Here is a 25,685-nt window from a genome sequence, read left to right as displayed (position 1 = left end):
CTTAAGTGGAGATTTTTATAATTGTCAGAAACCTCAAGGGAGGTTTTTGTATTTTACCCTTTGTTTTATTTTATACTTCACAAATTCACCATGAACCCGCAATCAGTACATTATGGCATTTCTAACGGTCACAAAGATGGCCCCACAAATCATATTCCATATGAGTGATATCTGGTGCATTTGTTAAGGTATACAAGAAACACAATTTGTATGCTTGCTTTCTTCTAGGGTTTCGAAATGGGCCAATTTGTTTGATTATCTATACACACGATGGATCAGATAACGGGACTCTTGCGTTTTGAAATGGGCCATTCGAAATACGCCTCAGCCTCGACATCCTCATACATGGGCCGTGGGCCACGGTGATCAAAGTATACAGTAGGTGACATCATCGTACAGGCTCACACAACATGTGCCGTCCATCAAATTCATATCCAGAATCAAAGGCGTCAAAAGGATTAAACCAATTCATCCACTTTGACACCTTAACGACGCCAATAGTTCCGGAACTTTCCTCCCCGTAGTTCCATACAAATTTCTAGTTTCTAGAAGTCTCTTATCTTCAATAAAACTTCCCCGTATATCCCTAGAGCTTCTAGGGTTTATCTTCTTCTCCTCTTCCTCTTTGCAGTGGAAAGATAAAAAATTTCAGTGGAAACAAATCTTCACGCTCATTTTTCACTCTTGTTTCAGGTTTGGTCTCTTCCCCTCCCCCCTTTTTTGTGTATCTCACCCTTGTTTATTCATCTGGATGTATTCTAAGGATTGTATGGAAATTCGGCGTTTGCTTTGATAAAATGCAGATATTACTTGTCTGAGATGATTTTTTTCTTATACGTTCGAGGTTATTTTCTTCCTTAGGAACTCATGGCGTCAATTCAGTTTACTGGTTCTTCTATTTCAACCCGTAGATTTCCTTCTTTTCAAGGACTTAGTCCATCCAGGACTAGTGGTGTTTCTTTAGTCGGGATTTCCAGTATTGGACTTAATCAGAGGTCCTTCCGGGGGCTCGTGGTAAGAGCTGCCACCGTCGTTGCGCCAAAGGTATTGTCTCTCTTCTTCAACCCCTCCCCGGACACCAATTTCCCCTCCATAAAGAATTACGAAACAATGTTGTGGTAACTATATTTGTTGCTTGGTTCTGTGGCATTAACAAGTTTGAAAAAAATGAAGCCTGTTATTTTTTCTTTTGCATATTAAATCTGTATTTTTACTTGCAATCAATAACTCAGCGTAGATTCAATTATGTTATCGATATGCACTGGTGAAGCAATTATTATTATATTTTTTGGTAAAGCAGCAATTATTATTTTGGTCTAGTGCAACCGTGAAGCAAATTTGTTTTAAGATTCTACTCTGGAAGTGTGGGAAGTAGATTAGTAATTTTATATCATAAGAGTGTAGATTGTTTTGTAAGAATGAATTTTCCTTTTTTTTGTGATGATGCATTTGGCTTTCAGTTTTGAACAACTTTAACTACTTCAATTGGTAAAGAATATAAATTGGAAGTGGATTGAAATGGTCTTGTTTATGGTGGGTTCCATTTTAACTAGTCATTGTTTCTACGGCCAGGCTATACAAGCAGAAGTATTGTACCAAGCTAGGATAGGAAGTTGGTATTGTTTCCGGATGTTGTATGTCCGTTTTGGTACTTTACATGTAGTGAAGCGTTCTTAATAGATTCATACAATTGGAAATAGAGATCCATTTAGAAACTGAATCTCTGTTCCAGCTTCTAAATGCTCTGCCTTTAGGTGTACAAGTGTTTTTTTCCTTTCTTCTTGGGTCTAATCCCCACTCACTTGTCCGCAACATATCAAAATGCATGGTATAGTGTTCTTTAAATGATGCTTATTGTTTGTGTATTCATACAGGGCAAGAGTATTCTTACTGTCAAATCGAAAAAGTTGGGTTAATATCAACTTTTACGGTGTGGCTGTTATGACCATCAGTCTTAATGGTTGATTTTTTTTTTATGCCTTGGCCTGTTCTGTCATCTGTGAGCAAATAGATTGTTATTGTTTCTTTTATGCATACAGAAAAGTGAAATAACTATATGATTTCCATTTGCGTCAACAAGGATGATTTGATTAACAATTTTACCCAAATGTGGTTTAAATTGTAGTCCTCCCCGTTTGTTATTTCTAAACCAATACGTTGTCATACGTGCATGGTTCTTTCTGTTTACTACCTCCATTTCTACAACGTCACCAATTAGCTTTTATAACTTTTCAGTACACTTCCATTAAACCCTTGGGCGATAGAGTGCTGGCGAAGATAAAAACTGCAGAGGAGAAGACTGTAGGTGGTATTCTTCTCCCTTCAACAGCCCAGACAAAACCACAAGGAGGTGAAGTAGTAGAAGTTGGGGAGGGCAGGACAATTGGGCTTAACAAAGTGGAAATTAGTGTCAAGGTGATTGGCCAGTTTCAATATACCATGTCATTTTCTCGGCTGTTGATTTAGTTCAACTGACGCTTTTTATACTGTGTTTTTCTAGACTGGTACTCAGATCGTGTACTCCAAGTATGCGGGGACAGAGCTTGAGTTCAATGGATCAAACCATCTTTTATTGAAGGAGGATGATATTGTAGGTATCCTCGAGTCTGATGACATCAAGGATCTCAAGCCTCTAAATGACCGGGTATTAATCAAGGTTTGTTCCCTCTTTACAACCACTTCCATCCATCATATGGTCAGGTTAAGTAATGAAAAAGCTTGAATGGCACCCGGTGAACAAAGAATAAGCCAGCATCAATATCATAGTGTATCTGTTGGCTTTACAACTGCAAGTGAATATTGTTCATTGTTCGTGTACTTTTCGTACCAGGTTGCTGAAGCCGAGGAAAAGACTGCCGGTGGCTTGCTGCTAACAGAGGCAGCCAAGGAGAAACCTTCCATTGGCACGGTGAGTGGGTTTTTCATAAAATCTTAAATAAATAATTTGATCACCCCTTATGTTAATGATATTAAGCATGTAGGTTGCTAGCGAAAATTTTCAAAGCTGCGAATGATATTTCTATCTATATAATTCTTTAAGTAATTCAGTTTGCGAGGTGGCACCCTCGTACCGATGACCGATCCTAATTTATGTTGCCTTGAAACAGGTAATTGCCGTTGGACCAGGGCCTCTGGACGAACAGGGTAACAGGAAGCCGTTGACTGTTACCCCCGGAAATACAGTTTTGTACTCAAAGTATGCAGGGAACGACTTCAAGGGCAGCGATGGATCTGACTATATTGCTCTAAGAGCATCTGATATCATGGCTGTACTCTCTTAGTACTAATGTATTTGCACTCGTTATTTTCAGCCTAGATTTTCTGGTGAGTTGTTCTGAGGCAGTAGTGTTCAAGTGCAATCGACCACACTTCTGCTTTATCAAACAATATTCATGTCGGCTTTTTGGTTGTAGTTTAAATGTTTAATTCCAATTGCAGTCCCACATGTGTAATGTGTAGTGTGTGTGTGTGTTTTGGGTACAAGTGGTTGTAGTTTATATGCCGATATGCAGCTTTCATTTTAATTCATTTATCGTAATTAACGGTTTACCTAATTGAATCAAGACGAGGCATAGATTTATTCCAGTTTAAAGAAATAAACATTATTCTATTCAGTGACCGTCAGCTGATATCTTTTGGGTGAAAACTGAAAAGGCAATTCATTCAGAACAAAGAAATGGAGACAAAAAGAAAACTACAAAAAAGGGGAAAAAATGAAACAAGGAAACCAACAGCTAAGCAACAAGACCACACTATAATCAAAACAAACAGCGTCTGTAACCATCTTGGCATCGAGTCAACCAACAAATTCTGCGAAGAGAAGTGTTCGGGAACCTATCTAAAAACGTTCTTTGCTGGTCTGGGATTGGGAACCCATTAATCAGAATTTACAGTGATTTAAAAATAACGGCCTCCAAGTTTAAAGAAATAACTGTTACCACTCAAAGAGCCTCAACTTCAGCAATAAGCGATGAGGAAGCTCGCACAGTGGCCTTGAGCTGAGATTCTACTCATGGTCTATTTCACGTTGGCCAATAATTGGGAATATCTACTGTATTTGTTAAATTTTAAGGGGTGATGGTCAAGGGATAGAGCAATAATACTGGCTGGCGTTGAACCTAGTTTCTGCCTTTTGGATAATTTTCAGTTCCAGAGCTTATTATCTAGATTCTAGGTTCATTTGTTTTGTCAAATAGACAAGCTTAATTTATTAATCCTAAATAAGTGTTTTCTAGGTATTGTGGTGTGACCCGTGGGTTCTCAACTAAGTTGGATAAAAGAGACTAAGGGTATAATCATAAATCTAGATGAAGATTTTAATAAAACAAAGTTAAAATGGGATCTTTCCCATGTGGTAAGATATCCTAAAATGACACAACTAATTAAAGACCAAAAAGTCAACTCCCAATATTAACATAGATATTTAAAATTAAATAATGTAATAAATATTTAAACTTCCAATAAATTACCTCGTTTGGAATTTTAAAGGGTCACCATTCCTAAATATCAAGTGTATCGAATGTAATAGCAATGTTGCGGGTCTGTTAGATGTATATTGTCAATACTTGCCTAGATGACAATTGACAAGCTTCGCCGGAACACGTACAGAGTAATGCTATATTAAGCTGATGAGTGATGACAGGAATGCGGAAATGCATAAATATTAAAAAAAAAAATTGAAATACTAGCATCTTCATTAGAACGTCATTTTTTTGCATATCGATAATACTTTCATTTTCTTTTTCTATAAAGCCCTCAGGCCTCAGCCTCAAGCAATTTCGTTGCTTCAAGCCTTCAAATCATCGAACAGTACAGACAATAAAATCAGGGAGAAGGTACAGAGATTGAACAAGCTTAACTAAGTCTGTAACATTAACAACATGAGCTGTCCAAACACCTGGACCGGAGGAGTCATTGTTGAGCCACCCGGGGAGATGTATCTTGAGAAATACCAACAATTAATAATCTGCACATCTCCTTCAAGAATGAGAGAAGGTATGCTAATTTCCTGGCTTTCTTATTTCAAGATAACACGTACGTTATCCCAGCCCAAAAAAAGTTGTACTTACAGTTAAAACTTTCTGGGTAACATGCATTATCCAATTTTTTACAGAAAATAAGAAATTGCCATGTATATCTGAATACATTTGAAAGCCAGGAACCACGTTCTATCTCCATAGTTCCCTGTTGTATTTAAATGTATGTGACAAACAGATGTTAGAATTGAAGAAAGCAAGGTTCTCTCTCTCTCTGACATGAAGATGCACAGAAAGAGGAGACAAAAAAACAATTTATAGTATGCTATCCACATCCCTGTATGTGGCGTCAGAACGATTCCTTGTACTAATATTATAGCTAATCCAACCTTTTATAGACGGTTTCCAACCAAGAGTATCAGCAATGCAATTCAGCCTTCCAGGTTTGAATGCGACTATCCTCACCAAGGTAAATTGACAAGGCCAGAAGGTCCGCCATTCCTTTTTACACCCTGACCATCCTTACTGGTCAAAAGACGTAGAAGAATTGTCATCAAATTGTCACTTCCATGCATTCCCGCTATCAGACCCGCTACAAGCCTGATCTCGCATGTTGCCCAGATCACCATCCAGACTGATCTGCTGGACCTCAGTAGATGACAGTATCTTTATGCTCTGAACACAACTTACAAATTCCCTGCAATTTGAAAAATTAAGGGGTGAAAATGAAGTACACAGCTACAGATGGGAAGTGATGTAATTATTAGGGTATTTAGTTATTATGGTCTCTGACTTACTCCCATGGATCATCTCCAACAAGAAGAATGTCATTTTCATGATCCACATAGACCAATTTCCACTCAGTTCTGTGTGGATCTTCCAACTGCCCTTCAATCCCAAACATGTGTGCCAGGTCACGCCTGAGCTCATTATACCCACTGTATCGTGTAACATCAATGGATCTTCCCACAGAGCCACGCTTTTGGACCTTCAGTATTCAAAAAATAAGTAGGTAGTCAATACTAGAAACAAGCAAATCAAGGGAAAGATACCTAAATTTATGCTAAACATGGTGCTATCAAAATCCACAGGTAGGACATAGAAATCTATATGCATATTTCATTGTACTAGTAAATGTGTACGTGCTTTGCATGTGGCGATTCTAGATGATGATAATTATAGTAATAATATATCCAAAATTTTCTATAAACTTTATGTATTTTTATTATTAATCAGATGTAGATTGCAAAATTCAAATCTAACTACATAAACACTTCATCCAAATATGTGATAATCGGATCGAATTGTGAAGTTTCAAGTATCATTGACATGCCTACCTACTTGGCTAAACTTTTCTTTTTGTAGTGTTTTATCATTTTGTTGTATCATTTTCTTTTGTTCATTTATCAAAAAAAAATGTTAGATTTAAATAGAGGGAATGAGGCGAAAAGTAGTATTTCAATTTACAGACTAAATTCAAAAATGAGTATTTTAGTCACTATTTTAAAAATCGGACCAAATCGAGCGATTGAACCATTTTGGCCCGAGAAGCAGTCAAGTCACCAGTTCCGTTTTGGTTGTCACCATGTTCTTTTTTTGCCTCTCTTCCTTTCATCATAATTTATGTTTGGTCTATGGGATCCTATCTTCCCACTGGGTCCAGTAGGGCTTATGTCCAAGTCTTTGGCCAAATGCTCTAATCCTAAATCTGAGCATTTAGAGTCATCTATACTCTAGTACTCTACTTGATAAGAACTGCCTATGAGATTTCCATGAGCCAAATATAACACTGATTTGATGATTTTAATCATCTAATCAGGAGAAAGGAAAGGCGGAGCTTTAAACCATGGCAAGATGCTAAAAATGCAGAAAATTTGAAACAATATAAAACCATAAGAAAGGAAGTTTAAAAGAAAGTGAATGAAGCTAAATGTAGGGCTTATGACAAGGTTTACCATAAATTAAGCACTAATGAGGGGGGAAAAAGAATATATATAAACTAGCAAAACTAAGAGAAAGAAATGCAGAGATTTAAGCCATGTTAAGTGCATTAAATATGAAGATCAAAGAGTCTTGGTAAAAGATGAGGAAATCAAACAAAGATGAAAAAACTATTATGAAAAATTATTAAATGAACAAAAGGGAGAGAGTGCTAATGGAGGAGAAGCTAGCAATACTAATAGTGTTAAAAATAATATCTACCTTTGTAGAGTTAGACCTAGAAGTAAGAGAGACACTAAATAAAATGAAGGGAAAGGCATTAGGACTTGATGGGATTCCAATAAAAGTGTGGAAAGGTATGGGAGAGGTAGGCTTATAATGGCTAAATAAGCTATTAAATAAGATAGTAAAAGAAAAGAAGATGTTTGATGATTAGAGAAATTGTAGTATGGTGCCTATATTTAAGAACAAAGATGATATGCAAAGTTGTAATAGTTATCGAGGGATTAAACTCATAAGCCACACTATGAAACTTTGGGAGAGAATAATTGAACAAAGATTACGACTTGAAACAAGTGTATCAAAGAACCAACTTGGCTTTATGTCAGGGAGATCAACCATGGAAGCTATATTTCTTTTAAGACGATTAATAGAAAAGTTCATAGAAAAAAAGAAAGATCTTAATATGGTGTTTATGATAGAGTTCCTAGAGAGGTAATATGTTGGGTCATGAAAAAGAAAAGGGCTTAAAATAGGTACAAAAACCTAATTAAGGATATGTATGAGGGAACAACACCCAATGTTAGAACACTAGTGGGAGAGACTTCAAATTTTACAGTTACGTTGGGTCTTCACTAAGGTTCAACACTTAGCCCTTATCTATTTGCACTGATCATAGATGAATTGACTAAACATATTAAAGAAGAAGTTCCTTGGTGCATGTTGTTTGCAGATGACATTAGTTTAATTGATGAAACTAATGAATGGTTAAATGCAAAATTAAGCCTATGGGCAAATGCCCTAGAAACAAGAGTTTTTTTTTAAAGGACTAAAACAAAGTATACGACATGTAAATTTAGTAATAATAGGAGTGTAAATCAGGATACACTTAGGATTGGAGACCAAGAAATAACTCCATATGACCATTTCTGGTACCTTGGTTCAATAATTCATAACAAGGGAGAGATTGAGGAGGATGATGCCACCCAACGAATTAGAGCATGTTGGGCAAAACGGAGGGGTGCATCTAGACTTTTGTGTGATAGGAGAATACCACTTAGAAGAAAAGGAAAATACTATAAAAAGATCGTAAGGCCAGCTATAAAAATGGAGGGGTGCTTCTATACTTTTATGTGATAGTAGATTAAAAGGAAAATATTATAAAACAATTGTAAGGCGAGCCATGTGTAAGTGTTCAAGACTGCTATCAGTCTTGATCACTAAGAAACTTTAGGTTCGATGAGAAGAGAAAGTGAAGAAGAAGTAGAAGAAAAAGTGGTGAGAGAGCAGTAGAACACAAGTTTTGAGGAGAAGAACAGAATCTCAATAATCTGCCACCGCCACTTTAATTGCTAACACATAACATAAAACTGCTAACACATAACATAAAACTGAAAAATTAAATAACTAGGAATAACAGAATAACAAATTGACCACAGCTGTGACTAGATACATTCTACCCTACGGACAGAGTGGGACCACAGCTGCGGGGCCCACATCATTGTTCTCTACACTCCCCCTCAAGTTGGGAGTATATGTTCATCATTCCCAACTTGGATAGATCTGCTTCTAGCTTCTTTCTTGATACAGCTTTAGTGAGGATGTCTACTAGTTGCATACTGGATGTGATGTAAGGGAGGCATACTTCTTGAGATGAGACCCTCTCTCGTACAAAGTGGCGGTCAACTTCAATGTGTTTGGTTCTGTCATGCTGTATTGGATTATGTGCTATATTAATGGCGGCTTGATTATCACAATACAGCATCAGGGGCTTCTCATACTCAATACCCAACTCCTCAAGTAGAGATCTTAGCCATAGGATTTCAGCCACTTCATTGGCCATGGACCTGTATTCTGCTTCAGCACTTGACCAGGAGACAACACTCTGTTTCTTACTTCTCTAGGAGACAAGGTTTCCTCCCACAAAGGCACAATATCCTGAGGTAGACCTGTCACCAACACTCCCAGCCCAATCAGCATCCGTATAGACCTCCACCTTCATGTGATTGTTGTTCTTGAATAGTATACCCCTACCTGGGCATCTCTTCAAGTAGGCTAAGATTCTTTCTGCCGCAAGAAGATGTGTGGTTCTAGGGGAATGCATGTACTGGCTGACAACACTAACAACATAAGTAATATCCGGCCGAGTGAGGCAGAGATATAGGAGCTTTCCTACTGCAAGCTTGACACCTAACTTTCCAGTTTCTGCCAACAAGTCTAGGACATATTTCCTCCGAGAGATAAAGATCCCCTGTTTGGATCTAGCAACCTCAATACCCAAAAAATACCGAAGTACACCAAGGTCTTTCACCTCAAATTCTTGATGAAGAAGCTGTTTAAGGGACTCAATCTCATGGCTATCATTCCCTGTGACCACAATGTCATCAACATATACTACCAGTAGTGTCAAGAAGGACTCCACCCTCTTGATGAATAGGGTATGATCTGACTGGGCCTGTACATAACCAAACTTCACAAGGGCTAGTCTTAATCTATCGAACCAAGCCCTAGGTGACTGTTTCAAACCATACAAAGCCTTGTTGAGCTGGCAGACCTTCTTACCTATTTCTGCATCATAGAATCCAGGAGGCAAACGCATGTAAACTTCTTCTTGCAGATCTCCATTCAGAAAGGCATTTTTCACGTCCATTTGGTATAAAGGCCAAGTGTGACTCGCTGCAAGGGACAATAGGACTCGAATAGTGATCATCTTGGCTACCAGTGCAAAGGTCTCCAAGTAATCTATGCCATAAGTCTGTGTAAACCCTCTTGCAACTAACCGAGCTTTATACCTCTCAATAGATCCATCTGCATTATGCTTCACCGTAAATACCCATCTGCATCCAACTGGTTTCTTTCCTTTGGGCAGATCAACTACCTCCCAGGTGTTGTTTTTCAACAAGGCATCCATCTCAACTTGCATTGCATCTTTCCATTCCGGGACGGATAGGGCTTCTTGCACTGTTCTTGGAATAGGGACATTGGAAATGGAACTAAGGTAGGACCTGTAGGTAAGAGATAGGCGATCATAGGATAAAAAATGGGAAATACAGTGGGTTGTAGATGTGGTACAATGTCGTTTCCCTTTACGGACTGCAATCGGAAGGTCAAGATCATCTGTAGGAGGTGAAATGGCAACGATAGGGGAAGTCTCTGTGGGCCCTGGGACTGTAGTACCTGGACCTAGAGTTGCAAATGAGATTGGAGCTGGCCTGGACTGCTGATGATCAGGATCAACCTGCCTGCACCGCCTGCGATAGACCCTCAACTCTTGATCCCTCTGACCACCCTCACCATTGCAACTCTCCCTCAACTCCTGATTGCAGCTCTCATCACCCAATGGAATAGGTAAAGGAACTGCCCCACTCTCACTACTCTCCCCCTGAGGGGAAACCCGAGGATAATAGGGGGTCCCCTCAAAGAAAGTGACATCCATGGAGACAAACTTCCTCCCTGAGACAGGATCATAGCAGCAACAACCATTTTGAGTGTGTGCATAACCAAGGAAGATGCATTTGGAGGCTTTGGGTTCGAACTTGGAGTGATGGGGACCAAGAAATTTAACAAAGCAAGTACAACCGAATGTCTTAAGGGGAATAGAAAACAAGTCCTCACATGGGTGTAGAAGGGAAAAAGGAGATCGCATATCAAGGACCCCGGAAGGAACCCGATTAATAAGGTATACAGCCGTGAGGATAGCATCACCCCAGAAGCGAATAGGAACATTGGAAGTAAACATGAGACTTCTAGCCACTTCCAAAATGTGCCTATTATTCCTTTCGGCAACTCTATTCTGCTGAGGTGTATGATGGCAAGAGCTCTGATGGATAACCCCATGATGAAGATAAGATGTCAATGATTTAGCAAAGTATTCCTTTGCGTTATCAGATCTGAGAACTTTGATCTTGGCATCAAACTAGGTTAGGATCATTTGGTGAAAATTTTGGATCAAGGAAGGTACCTCATCTCGTGAACGCCTGAGATAAACCTAAGAGAAACGGGTATGGTCATCAACAAATAACAAGAAATATCTGTACCCACCCATGAAAGGGATATGATAAGGCCCCCAAACGTCAGTATGCACAATATCAAAAGAATTATCACTCCTTTTATTACTCAATGAATAAGGCTTTCTACAATGCTTAGCAAACACAACTTTCACACTGTAACTGAGACAACTCAATAGACTCAAATAAAGCAGGAAACAGACTCTGTAAAGACCGAAAAGACAAATGACCTAATCGGTTATGCCAAAGCATAACCGGACTCACACTCTGAGAAACAAAAGACATCTTCTCAACTGACTCTCCCTGACGGAACCGCTCCCCGAGCAGATAGATCCCATTCGTCTCACGATCAGTCCCAATCACCTTCTTCGTCTCCAAGTCCTGAAAAACACATCGGTCAGGGAAGAAGGTTACTGAACAGTTCATATGCTTGGTAATACTACTGACTGAAAGAAGGTTAGTATCAAGCTTAGGAACATGCAAGACAGATGACAGGGAGATAGTATCTGATAACTTGATGTCACCCTTCCCAGAAATAGGAACCAGGGAGTCATCAGCAATAGATACGTTATCCCTACCAGAAGACAAATGGTAAGTAGTAAACAATGAAGACAAGCTAGTCATGTGATCAGATGCACCTGAGTCGATTACCCAACAAGGTTCAGTAGTACCTGGAGCTGAGGCATGATAGGCTGAAGCTCGAGTACCTGAATGTGCAAAGGCCGATGTAGCAGGGGCTGATGAAGACTGTGGTGGTTGAGTTGAATTTCCAACTTCCTTTTCTAGCTGTATTAGGACAGCCCGAACTGCAGCTAAGGTCTCTAAAGATGTTCCTTTTGTGCCAGATGAGGATGCTGAATCAGTGTTCACGACTACATGAGCAGTGCCCTTCTTGTTTCTCAACTTCGCAGGAACCAAGTGAGGGTGCAGTTTCCAACATGTTTCTTTTGTATGTTTGGGCTTCTTACAATGTTCACATACCACAACCTTCTTGTCTTCCTTCCTCCTGTCCTTCTCTGAATCACCCCCTGATTTGGGTGTGACCGCTACAAAGGCTGGTGTGGGGGGCTGAGGTTGCATCATAACCTTCCTTCTTGTCTCTTCACTGTGTACAAATGAGTATGCCTAAGAGAGAGTCACACTGTCTCTAGTCAAAATTTGTTGCCGGACAATATCATACTCTGAATTTAGGCCTGCCAGAAACTCAAATACCCGGTTTGTCTCAACCTGCTTTCTATATATCTGTGCATCTCTGGGACTCTCCCACTCAAGAGTCTCTAAGTGATCAATCTCACGCCACAGGGACTGCAAGGTAGAGAAATATACTGAAACCGGTCTCTCTCCTTGTTTAAGATTTTTCACTTCACATTTCAATTCATATGCTCTGGCAACATTAAGGGGTTGGGAATAAGTTTCTTTCATAACATCTCATATCTCCTTAGTTGTCTTTTCCCACAAATAATTCCGGCTAATATGAGGCTGCATAGAATTACACAGCCATGTCATAACCAAGTAGTTTTCTTGAATCCACTTGGTATATGCCGGGTCTCCCTTGGAAGGTTCTTTCGTATCTCCCAAGAGGTACCCTAATTTCCCTCTTCCACCAATAGCCATCATGGCTGATTGGGCCCATTCCAAATAGTTTGATCCATCAAACTTTACGGTCGTAATCTGACCACCCATCTCAGAAACACTACCATAACTGATGTTCCCAAGGCTGCCTTCTGCCTGATTTTTAAACTCCATTTCTGTCAAGTCTCAAAAACAGCACTTGAACTATCAATCACAATCAAAAACAATATGGGCCTGATCTGTATTCACAGTGTATGTGCACAAAACTGGGATAATTCTGATCTGAAACCAACTAGCCAACACAACAGTAGCTGTCCGTAGAGATCTAACCCCTTAGGACTTTGAAAACAGCTTAAAAAAAAAAAAAAAAAAAAAACTGATATGCTTGGGAAAGTTAGGGTTTTAATCAGTCCTTAAAGTGAACAATTCAGTTGCACAATCCAAACGTATTGTATAGTAGGGTTAATAAGAAACCCTAGAATCTGATCAAACCTACCCGTAAACTTAAGGGCAGTTCTAGGTAGATCACAAGATTCAATCAAACCCTAGGGCTTGCCGCAAGACTACTTTCAAACCCTAGAGTAGAGAGAAACACAGTTGAGACAGTTCAGCCTAGGGTTTGCTGTAAAGCCCTAGTGAATCGAAGAGAGAAAACCCTAGAATGGTTCGGCCTTCCCCTCCAGATAGGTCAAACCTATCTTCTCTGATAGAACTTCTCTTAGAAAGTAAACTTACAAGGAAAAATGGTTCACTGCCTTTTAGGGTTACCTGAACCCTAGTCTTCTCTGATCCTTCCTGACCACCAACACTCTGCAACCCTAGCAAGTCTCTAATAGCTGCTAGCACTTCTGGCGATCTCCAAGAATCAGTCTGCGAACTCCTTTTCAGCTTCCAGTCCTAGGAGATTCTCATGTGGTCGGCTGGTATTAGGCTCACATGAGAAACCCTAACTTGGCTCTGATACCATGTAGGTGTTCAAGACTGCTATCAGTCTTGATCACTAAGAAACTTTAGGTTCGATGAGAAGAGAAAGTGAAGTAGAAGAAAAAGTGGTGAGAGAGCAGTAGAACACAGGTTTTGAGGAGAAGAACAGAATCTCAATAATCTGCCGCCGCCACTTTAATTTAATATTTATATGTTATGCTAGTTACATGAAAGGACATATCTGCCCTTGGTGTTTACATCATAACTGCTAACACATAACAACATAAAACTGAAAAATTAAATAACAACTAGGAATAACAGAATAACAAATTGACCACAGCTGTGACTAGATACATTCTACCCTACGGACAGAGTGGGACCACAGCTGTGGGGCCCACATCAATGTTCTCTACACCATGTTCTATTGTGCAGAGTGTTGGGCAGTCAAGAAACAACATGTTCAAAAAATGAGTGGTAGAAATACGAAATCTAAGGCGGATGAGTGGAAAAACTAGAAAGGATAGGATCAAGAATGAAACCATCCGTAGAAACCTAGGAATTGCTCCAATAGGTGATAAAATGAGAGAGAGTAGACTAAGATGGTTTGGTCACGTGAATAGAAGACCACCAACAACACCAATTAGAAGAAGTGATTGTTACAAGTGGAAGGGGATAGAAGAACTAGGGGTAGACCAAAAAAGGACATGGGTAAAAGAAGTAAGAAATTATGTAAGCACTAATAATTTAACAGTGGATGACTTTAAATAGAATGGGTTAGCGAAACAAGATTCATGTAGTCTGCCCCTTACAATTGGGATAAGGCATGGCTGATGATGAATCAGGAATCAGTTTATTGCTTCCACTTTTAGAAGAAATGCAGAACTCAAATGTTCAGAAATAATCCACTATGGCCAAGCTTTTTGGGAAAGGAATGTAAACCATGCAGTTCAGGGAGGATGGAAGCCAGGTCTTCATCCAGAACTAAGATTAGTATAGTTTAGATTCTAATACTGGTAAATTAATCATTTATGGATTTATTTTTTCCAGGTCAGTGTCCCTGGCATGTGGTATCTAAGTTTGACACTAAGGCTTAGTTTGTTTATATTGCAATTTTATTTGCATTGGCACAAAAGTATGTGGGTGCGAATGAGTTGAGAGCACTTTCTGATTTACTTTTGTTTCAGGTTTTGCATTGAAAATGAAAAAAAAAAATCCTGAAGTAATGTGAAGTAAAACCAAGGCAAAAAATGAAATAAAATTTGCATTCTTGCTGTTTGTATTCCTATGCATTTGTACTAGTGCAAATAAATTTGCACTGTAAACAAACAGAGTCTAATGGGCAAAAAGAGAGTAAAGAGCGAAAATGAAACAAAAAACCTTTGCGAATGTTCGCAATCGCTGAGGTGTCTGGCTAGTCCACAATCCCCTATTAAAAGCTCCAGTCTCATTGACAGCAGCATCATTGGAACAGCTAGGCTTGAATGACATGTCTGGCACCCCAAATGACTGAGAACTAATTGCAGCAGTAGATAACTCCGTGTCAATATCTCTTTGAGTGCCACCATAGCTAGATATCAAGTTTTGAAGATCCTTCCCAGAGCCAAACCCCCTTGATAGCAAAGTGTCTGGTGTCAAACCATCAATGTTCACTCCAAAGAGAAGATTGTTTGGAGGGTCTGCTTGAGACTCCCCTTCCAAACAGAAGTTGGGTAGCAAGAAATTTTGCAGGAGGCTACTGCTCCCATCCAAACAATATGAAGTTGCAGATGAGGATGCATCCAACTGATCTGTAATGATACCTTTATGTGCAAGCTGCTCTGGTTCTTTCAGATTTGCCAGTTCATGTTTGACTTGGATATCAGACTTGCTCTGAAGCTCCTGAAGAGGATTAGCTGTAGAATGAACCATCATGCCCTCTCCCATAACATCTGTGACTTGATGTGTTCTGTTCAAGAAGCTTGATGAAGAAACATGACAGTTATTAGTAGATGGTGATGCCGAACAAGAGGGTGCATCCCCATCAGTAAGACCAGAATGACCTCTGATTGTGATAGGTTGTTTATGCTGGCCTAGATTTGATGGGAACTGTTTTGGTTGATCTGGGGGATGTCGACACAAGTCAGTGGTGTTACTTAGTTGCTGCTGTTGCAATGGCAATGACTGCTGTTGTTGGAATTGCTGGTCTTGTTGATGGGCTTGATGTTGCTGTTGCAGCTGAGGCTGTAATAGTGGGCTAACATGGGAAAGTAACTGTTGCTGCTGTTGTAATTTATGCAGCAATTGTAGCTGAAGCTGCTGCTGAGATAATGATGATTGTTGCAGCTGTGGTTGCTGCTGCGTCTGCCTCTGCAAGAGGTTCTGTTGCTGTTCAACTTGCTGTTGGATCTGCAACTCTTGCGGTAAAGATGCTGGTTGAAGGGAACCCTGGTTAGTGGCTTGGATGTTCTGTTGTGATTGGTTGTTGGGTGTGGGTGATGCATGTTGTTGAACTTGAGAGGAAAGAATTGGTGGCTGCAGGGTTTGATGTGGAATCTGGTTTGGGGCAACTATACTGGGACTAGTAATAGCTGCTCGAAGAAGCTGCTGTTGCTGTTGTTGATCATGTTGTTGCTTCTGCTGCTGCAGTTGTTGCTGTTGTTGGTTGTTTGGCTGCTGTGGCTGAGGGTGTTGCTGCTGCTGTGGACCAATAAGAGTCTGCTGCTGCTGTTGAGGCCATGACAGGGGTTGTGGCTGTAACTGATGAACTTGTGAGTTATATTGATTTAGTTTTGGAATATTGAACTGGAAATTTGGTGCAGACAAGCTGTGGGCTTGAAAGTTTAGCATTTTAGAGGGGTTATCGGTGCTAAGATTATTATGGAGTGCAGAAGAGGAAACCATGGATGGGAAGAATCCTGACTGAGCAACTGAAAACTGAGGATTCTGCTGCATATTCATCCACTGGATCAGACTCAAGCCAGGGAAGATTGGGCTCTGAGTATCCTTCATACCAAAATCATCTGCAAGCCAAGGCATTGCCCTCTTGAAAACATTCTCTACGTCAGATTCACTATCTGCAAAAAACACATATATCCTTACATGGACCACTTTTAAGGTACTGCAGAGCCAGGAAAATTTGAATTTAAAATGTAGCACTTCCGTTGCCCCACACAAAAGTCATTAGCTTCTTTTGCTATAATTTTTCAATTAATAGCCATTGGATGGGCCTATTCTTGAGATCATGTGAAGAAAAGAAAAAAGGGGGGAGGGGGGGACATGGACATATATAAGAAGACAGTGCTCTAGCAAGGGGGTAGAAAAAGTCAGATGGTTAGTGGGCCTTGAATTTCCAGCTTGTCTTTCCGTACTTGCCAGTTTGCTTTGTTTTTTTTTTATCAGCAGAACATGCATATTAGTTGTTAACCTGAACCTATGCATGAAAGGTAGTTTTCAGCTATATAGACACATCTAATTGATAGACTAACATAATTCTCTGCATGTTACTAACATGGAGTACCTGGCATCCCTGATTGTCTAGGGAATTTTGGCCTGAAAAATGGAGGTGGGCAAATGTAGAATGGAGTTGCAACAGGCTCAATATCCCAAATTGAAACTCGGCTTGGACGTTCACCAACTGTTGATTCATCCCATCCAACCTGTTGAATACAAGAAAATGATAATAACTGGATGAGATAAAATGAGAACTAGTCTATTTGGGGAACTTGCACAGGTTTAAATAAAACTATTTAAGCATGACAATTAGCCATCAACACAGATCCAGAATAACATGGTCAAGAGTGGATAGAATCTAGAAGTCCTCAACTTCGACAAATGGAGTACAATAAATTACATCCAGAATATAACTGACAAAGAAGGGAATTGAAAGTCTGGATTTACATATTTCATAAATATCAGTGTAAGATAAGACCAAACCTGAAGGTTGCGCCATTGTGAATTTTTCCATCTCACAGGATCCAAATCACTGATACCTGTTATTGTCCCCATGTATCTGCGTACCCCTGATTCCTCAGTCTCAAACATCATCCTAAATCTCATCCCAAGAGAAACTTGGGTGTACATTGCTTTATTATATTTTGATAACAGAATTACAAATTCTGAAGGACTGGCCCTATTGAAGCAAATGGAATGCATTAAACCATGTGAACTGGATTTCTATAGCCCAACTTTATTACATAACAATACAACAGTAAATAATCATCCATTGGTACCTTGGGTTATAAAATATTGTAAATGGACTGTTATTTGCAGCAGCATGGGCGGCAGCAGCAAGAATTCCAATATGCATGCTATCACTAGATATGACTGATGACGAAAGGGCTGGTTGCTGTCTGCTTGCATGCCTTGTACCCAGGAGAAGCTGTGACTTTTCATCTCTACAAGAAAATTTTCTTAAAAGAGTTGGATAACAACAAAAATAAATGTCTAAGGATCATACCCTTCAGTTCTCTTTCATTTACCTTATAAAAAGAACAGAATCACCAGCAAAGAGTCTTTTTGTGCTAACAAACACACTCCAACCTGTAGTCAGCAAGTGTCTTTTTGGTTGACCTACGACAGAGAAAAAGTAGTTATTACTATTTTCCCTCAGCTATTCCCAACTCAAATAACATCACCGGTAACATAATGGTTTTCCTGGAACATGCAGTTCCTAATGGAATGATGATTGCTGTTGTGCCCCTACAGCATGATTTTGCTACAGCAGATAAGCAGAAACTTTGTTGCTTTAATTATAAACATTAAAGGTCATTATCCAATGTTGGACCCAGCAATCTGGGCTCTTGGGAGGGGTATACTGGATACACATAAATTAGCAATATTTACAGACAGTGGATATGACAATTATCAGTATTTATTTATTTTTTTCAATAAAGGAACTGGAGGCCAAGGAAAATCAGAAAATGGAAAAGAAAATAACAAATTGTCAATCATGTCAATCAAATTGATGACTTAAAACTTTTTATTCATTATTTTTCACATTTCAGTTTTTCCATGCCTGCCAGACAGCAAATCCTCCACACATCTCAATCCAGTCTCTTATACAATAGTCCGCATTCTGAATTCTTCAACCAACTGGACAGATAAAATAATTAAAAATACCATCACATCTACTTAAGCAGTCACCCTCTTTAGGTTTTGATAAAAGAAATCAGGAAAGAAACAAAGAGTCTAGGAATTATTGTCTTCATAAAAGAAAAGTCAGCAGTTCAGCTAATGACTAGAGCAAGCAGTATAAACTAAGATTAGGAAAAAAAACTGATTTCATCAAAGATGCCTCAGTCAAGAAAAACATTGCCATCATGGAGAAACAAAGTACTCCAGTCTGGTACCATAGGACATCTAGAAAGAATCAACAAAATGAAGGGAAAATGATTTATTTTCTATGAAACTCAAGAAAGGCATATACCACGATAGATATGTCTGAATGTCCATGCAACATCATGCAAATCTCTCGCTACTAGTTCCTGGGCTGGGGGTTGCATTGAAAAATCCTAGCAAACATATTCTAGGTAAGCACTTGAATCTATAGGTATTAAATGTATATTGTCATGCTTAAACTTTAAGATTATTAAAATAGATTTCAAGAACTGTACACACTAGAGGTGGGAAGATCTTCTCTGCTGCCCGGCGAGGTACAGAAAATCCACCATGAGTGCTCGTATCACTAGCTGTAAGTGTTTTGCAAAAGAACTCAGTGGGTTGCTTGCTTTGCTTGAGCCCCATGTCCGATGCCAATAATGCTTCCTTGTCATACTATAGACATGATGAGTAAGTCTCTTTAAAATAATAAAATATAGAAAATAAAATCAGGACTAACATACATAACAGAGAACATTGGAGACATATCACTTGGTGCTTCTGACCTACTTTATTTACAGGTTGAAGAGCCATCTGCGCATAAACCTCATCAGTTTCAGGATCAGCCTGATTCAAAAAATTACAATTTTAGTACTCTAGAAATTGGTATACTTATTTCTAATGTTATGCTGCATGTGTGGCCACTATGCATCAACCTAGAATGCTGCACTTCCCACTCATGGTGAGCTGTAGCCCAAAAGTCATACTTATCACCAACCTTGCCTAGCTTTGAAACAGATTGAAGACAAAAAAAATGAAGCATGGGAATCTTAGAATTGTTCAATGAGCATAAATTTCTGGACTATAGTCGATCAAAGAGGTGTGTTGCCAATTCAGGTTTCTCCATGGATGGGCTATGTTAAAATCTTGAGTGCAGTCATTTTCCTTCAAACACAAAATGCTCATGAAATGAAATTTCTAAATATGCTTCATTAAAGCTCTCATACATGTAAGGTGACATTGTGTAGCACACAAATCAACTTTGAGGGAAGGTTGGGATAGCTTGGAATGCTGTCAGTCTCTTTTTGCATCGAAGCTGCAACCTGAGATTGTAATGACAAGAGAATTGTTTAATCGTGTACAAAACATGTATTTCTGCAATAGTTGATTTTACTGAACAAAATAGTGTACCTGCTCGCTGTGGCCTTGTGGGAAGTAAACCACAAGACTACCAACTGGAGGCAAAGACACCAGTGGTCCTGCACAAGCATGCCACAACTCCGAATTTTTACTCTTTCTTTCACCTATTTCAATACCAAATAGAAGATGTCAAGATAATCCAAAGATAAAAGAATACATAATAAAATCTTTGAATGTACAAAACATTATAGGTTTAGAATCTTCAGTCTCTCCCTTCTGACAAGGGAAAGGAGCATTTCCATGCCTTTAGAATCTGTATTATAGGTACAACTTCAATTAGATTTAAACATTAACATAGAAGGTGGAATGACGTTGAATTCTTTTTTTTCTCCATACATGCTTCCAAAGCAAGTGAAGTAGCTAAATTCCATGTTGATAATTCGATTAAAAGTCACATTAGTTTCTAAAATAGGTCAGAACACCATAAAGGTCATCATCCAACAGAGCCTAACTTCTAACAACAATTAAATAGCTATATGTTATTCTAGAATATTATAATTACACAGTATTTTTCTTAGTGCAATAAACGCTGTGCACTCAAAATAAAACAACTAGAGTGTAGAGTTCTATTTCTTGACACTAAGCATTTAAATTAACTAAGGAAAACTAACAATAGTGGTCGCTATGCTCCTGATGGGATTGATTTAAATGTTCCACCATGAATTCATAATAAAATATGAAAAATAAGCGCATAAAGTTTAGAGTAGCAAGAACTTAGAAAACTCCAAATTCAGAAGCATTTAAAAGTAAAACGTACTTCTCATGTAAGATGGCAAGTAGAACTGGTAAGAAACCATACAAATTTAAACAGATCGGCAAAAAAGGGCATGGCAAAGATGAAAAACTGTATACATCTTTTCTAAATATATGAATTACCCATTAAATCCCGTCTGTCTTTAACTGAAATAGAGGGGGAAATACTCAATTAAAAGGATGGCCTAAAAAGAATAAAACAACAAAAAAATTAATAAGACGAATGAAGGATAACAGGAAAAAACAAAGATAAATATACCTTCTCCGGAAGTTGCAGCAAACCCATTAGATGGCGCCTTCATGGCGTAGTGCTGCTTAAAACCACAATTAAAATCAACTACCAGCACTTTTCCTTCCTTTTTCCAGTATGAGGAATCTGAGTAAAACTGGATTACTTTCCGCTTCAGAAACCACTACTGTCTACAAACTGCTTAAGTCCTTAACCAGAAGAAAAGCTCCAAACCCATTACCATTAGTTTACGCATTATAACAACTACTTGAATCTTCTATTACCAGAAAAAGTCCTGATGCATTCCCCCACATCAACTCCCGGGACACTTTCTTGATAAACGAAACCCTAATTTTCTTGGAGCTACACCGGGCCAAACAAAAACAAGATGGAATAGCGGAGACAATCTCTGTTCTGCAAGTAACGAGCACATCCTTATTGGATCCAGATACTGAATCCCAAAGTTCTCGATATCTGTTTCCGCCAAATGCAACGAATTGCAGTTCTTTTATGAAGCCCTAATTTTTTAACTTAGAAACTTAGGAGCCATTCCATTCGGATAAACAAAGCTTAACTAACGAAATTATAACATGAACCACTTCTATCTCCAATCTCTTCTCTTCTGGAGTTTTTCCAAGAATTACACCTAGAATTTTGAACACCTAGAGAATTTAGACTGCTCAAGCGGCAATTGCAGCTTATCCGAATCAGAGAACTTTCCTTGTCCAATTCCACGACCAAATTTCTTAGGAAATAGATAAAACATAGCGTCAAGGTATCAACTACTGAGCACCAGCATTCAGAATTACGGTGGTCGTCACTGCCGAAAATAATCAATTCTCGCCGAATATCCCCACTCAATGAAACTTCAACAAGTATAAATGGGATCCCCGAGTTCTGCAAAAGAAAATTCTCGAGACAAGCAAGCTCTCAAGACGAATGGAATGTCTGAAACTCTCACCAGACACGGGGAAACAATAGATTCCACCCAGCTGGAAATTCGCCGATAAAACTACGCATACGAAGGCTTTAGAAACCGAGAGAATAGACAAAAACGAAAGACGGTTGTTGCAATCTGAAAAAATGAAGACGAAAAACCCGAGAAAATAGATTTAAAAAAAAAAAAAAGCGATAGTAGTGAAAGTCGGTTGCTATAAAAATCATGTACCATTTCAGACGAGTAAAAACACATTCAACTTCTGACGCTTCTCGTTCTTTCAAGAAAAAACACTGAAATCCTTCCCCGGGATATATTACCAGAGCTACTGAGATCCAGCATCTGGTTGACAGTGACAGCTTCTCGGCCAGTTCCCGCGGTTATTACAGTCGACGCTTGCTGGAATTATGTGTTCGTACTACGTACTAGGAAATTATAAAAAAAATCGTATAAAAGTACGCAAGTGTGTAACGGCAAAGCCACGGGAGCAAGCCGGAAGCTGATGACCCCGGCCGGGAAATCTGACGCTAAGCAAGCCAGGTCTTTATGTTAGAAATCAACATGAAAGAGACCTGCTTTAAAAAAATGAAGCATCACACTGCACCGCAATAAACATTCAAAACGTCCAAAAATCACAATCTTATACACCCATACCCGCCCTTGGCATCAATTCTCTAACATGTACTTTATACCTATAAATTCTGACACTAAGGGTACCGATAAAAAATTTTCCCTTCAAATTCTTTCTAAATTCACATTTAATATTTCCTTTCTTTTAATTGTTTTCTTTAATTTCTTTTTATTTTATTGCACTCTTCCTTAATCCTTCCGCCTCCGGTGATAATTATTAAAAAACACAGGAAGACTGCCATTATTCTGCCAGAAAAACCGGAGACTTCCAGTTTCCACATGCCTTAAACCATCCGTTAGATCAGCCCTCACAACGTTGTTTGATGTAAACTTCAATTAAGAAACAAACTTAAATTAGCAGAGATAATCCATAGTTACATTAAGTGTGATTGCTACCAAATCAGAAAGTAGGGATTGTTCAAGCTGAACGATTTTAGTAATTTAAGTAGTGATATTAGGGATTACTGCAACAGCCTTATTATAAATTTATAATAATAGTTTTATCAATTAATTATGCTAGTTATTTAGGCGCCCCTCTATTTTCTAGATACATGATTGGACGAAAGGAACAAAAAACAGGCTTTCTAAATCCGACAGCCTCGACTGTGCATTACACTTTCTACACAGCGGACAATTTTGGATGTTTTAAGTCTACAGCCTTTGCTGTTCACAAGACTTGTAAGTCTATGGGTTGGTTGTGTCCAATTGATCGATCCGAAATAAATCATGATTTTGGTTCTTTAATTTTGTCCTCATTAACAATTGGGTTAATTTTAGTTTTTATTAATCGATTCAGATCAGGCTTAAAATTTTGATTCAGATCATAATTCATTATTTTGTTAATGATATATAAAAGTTTTCTAAATTTTTGTGTTTTTTATTATATTTTATGTGTAAAAGGATAAATTTGTTAAATAAAATATAAGATATTTTTGGTTAAAAATACTTGATTTATTAATTTATAAATAATTTATTATTTTACTGTAACTTTTATTAAAGTTATATTATCAAAAATTAAATTTCGAATTATTATGTACAAAAAATATATATATGTCAGTGTAATTGGGTCTATCGAGCCAGATCCTATGTTTCAATAATTAATTGGGACAGTTCTGTGTCATATTAAGAGATTCTTAAAATCCACCTGCCAGCAGTTTGTGCCCTTATATGCTCAGTTGGGAAAGGATATAAATATAAATATGTAGAATGCAAAATCTTCTATTTTGTATTATATATTTGTATTTTTTATACTCAAATATATATTTGTATTTATACTCTTTTTAAATTGAGCTTAATAGAAGGTTCCCGAAAAATTTTGCCTATAAGCAGCTCATTATGGATATTGCTAGCTCTTACAATCTATATATATATATATATTAAAATTGGTCCTATCATGTCAACAACCCTCTCCTTTCTTCAAATCCCTTTCTTAATTTTCTATTTTTTTTAATTTTTATTTTTTTAATTCCACATAATTATCCATTAAACCAATAAGAAAATCACATATAGTTAATTATTTCTAACAAACATAAAGAAAGAGGGATTTGCTTTTCTAATGTTTAGCCAATTGGCACCACTTTCCCCCACTTCCTCCTAAATTGTCTCTAATTCTTATTTATCTCCTAAGTTATCTTTTAACTTCTATTTATCTCTAATTTAGTAGAGCGATTCTCTCCTAAACTATCTTTAATTCCTATTTATCCTCTCCCCCACTTTTTATCTATACCTATCTAAAGAAAGTTTCAATTAAAAAAATTAAGAACTATTTAAAAAATTTTAAAATTTTCTTAAAAGTAGAAAAATAATTATAATAGAATTCATAATATTTATATTAATAATAATTTAATATTTTACAAAATTAATAACGAATCATGTAATAATAATACAATTATAATTTAATAGATTATTAAACTCAATAAATAATTAATATTTTAAGAATTTAAAAATTATATTATTTAAATAACTAAATAATATTGTAAATAACTAATTTCACTTATATCAATTAATAATTATAGAAAATAACTATCAAAAAATTATATTTATTAGTAATAATTTTACAATACTAGAGATAAGACTATAAATTTAGTTGAAATTAGGAGTGTTCAATGATTGGTTCAGTTCAGTGGCAGGTTGTTTCACCAACCAAATCAATATAGTAAAGTCCACAGTTTATCAATCGAAATCGATTGACCATTAGCAAAAACCCACCAACTCGAGTTGTAACGATTTGGGTCAATTTTCAATTGAGCTTGTTTGTTCAAAAGATTTAAACTTAAAAATTAACTTTAAATTTCATAAAATTACAAGGATATTATTAAAAAATAAATTACAAAAGTTAAATCTATGATATAAAATATTTTAGGCTAACAAATATAGGAATTTTCCTACTTCCCTGATTAAAAAAATTAAATTTAAAATATAAAATATTAATATATATTTATTAAACCAAATCCGATATGAAATACTAGAAAATCGACTAACTCGGATTGAGTTAGATCAAATTGTTTATTAAAAAGGTAAAATATAAAGCAAATATATACTCTTATGTATTTCTATTATTTAACTTTTCGCTTAATAAAGCATGGGTCCACGTCAACATGCCTCTCCTTGCTCCATTATCCCCACCTTGCAGTCTCTTTAACTTTATCTCCTCACCCCTTTCCACCACTCCCATTAAGCCATGTCACCCAACTACCTAAAAATATTCCTATAATCTCTCTCCTAAAGCATCTCATTTAAACCAATAGAAAAGTATTATGTTGCCCCACTCCCTAATCAATTCATAAGATACACCCCCCCAATCTATATCCACTCTCCCTCATTTAAAATACTAATATTAATTAATAAATAGTTAAATACGGTTAATATTTAATCACACCTATATTCACTGAGTATTAAATAGTGTTATTACCAAAAGTTAATAAATATGGTTAGTAAATTACAAAAAATTAAATATTCTTATTATTACGGTTAGTAAATTAACATTTTATAGAAATTGAAAA

At 37.5% G+C, this 25,685-nt stretch overlaps 2 protein-coding genes across 3 annotated transcripts; one reads left to right on the top strand and one right to left on the bottom strand.

Annotated features, from left to right (window-relative positions):
- The first annotated feature begins 553 nt into the window (after window positions 1-553).
- On the top strand, window positions 554-3,505 carry LOC104600496 (20 kDa chaperonin, chloroplastic-like). Of its 2 annotated transcripts, none has more exons than XM_010263460.3 (6): window positions 554-693; window positions 862-1,044; window positions 2,236-2,415; window positions 2,501-2,656; window positions 2,831-2,908; window positions 3,108-3,505. In XM_010263460.3, exons 2-6 carry the CDS (start codon window positions 868-870, stop codon window positions 3,279-3,281), a joined length of 765 nt encoding a protein of 254 aa, XP_010261762.1. In that variant the 5' UTR covers window positions 554-693; window positions 862-867; the 3' UTR covers window positions 3,282-3,505. The 2 variants fall into 2 exon arrangements, with proteins under 2 accessions (XP_010261762.1, XP_010261763.1); XM_010263461.2 differs by having other exon boundaries at window positions 568-693; window positions 804-1,044.
- Window positions 3,506-4,935: 1,430 nt separating this feature from the next.
- On the bottom strand, window positions 4,936-22,664 carry LOC104600495 (auxin response factor 19-like). Its single transcript, XM_010263459.3, has 13 exons — window positions 21,147-22,664; window positions 20,126-20,238; window positions 19,942-20,037; window positions 19,505-19,561; window positions 19,235-19,390; window positions 19,044-19,128; window positions 18,097-18,187; window positions 17,848-18,012; window positions 17,552-17,747; window positions 17,136-17,274; window positions 15,017-16,692; window positions 5,774-5,964; window positions 4,936-5,673 (listed from the first exon to the last, which is right to left on the bottom strand). The coding sequence occupies exons 1-13, from the start codon at window positions 21,187-21,189 to the stop codon at window positions 5,538-5,540; spliced, it is 3,144 nt and encodes a 1,047-aa protein (XP_010261761.1). The 5' UTR covers window positions 21,190-22,664; the 3' UTR covers window positions 4,936-5,537.
- Between the last annotated feature and the right edge of the window lie 3,021 nt (window positions 22,665-25,685).

The sequence above is a fragment of the Nelumbo nucifera genome, chromosome 8 (genome assembly GCF_055504915.1).
Source record: "Nelumbo nucifera cultivar China Antique chromosome 8, China Antique-T2T, whole genome shotgun sequence".
NCBI classification, from domain to species: domain Eukaryota; kingdom Viridiplantae; phylum Streptophyta; class Magnoliopsida; order Proteales; family Nelumbonaceae; genus Nelumbo; species Nelumbo nucifera.
The sequence above is the reverse complement of the archived record's forward strand: the minus strand, read 5'-3'. Positions and strand labels throughout refer to the sequence as shown.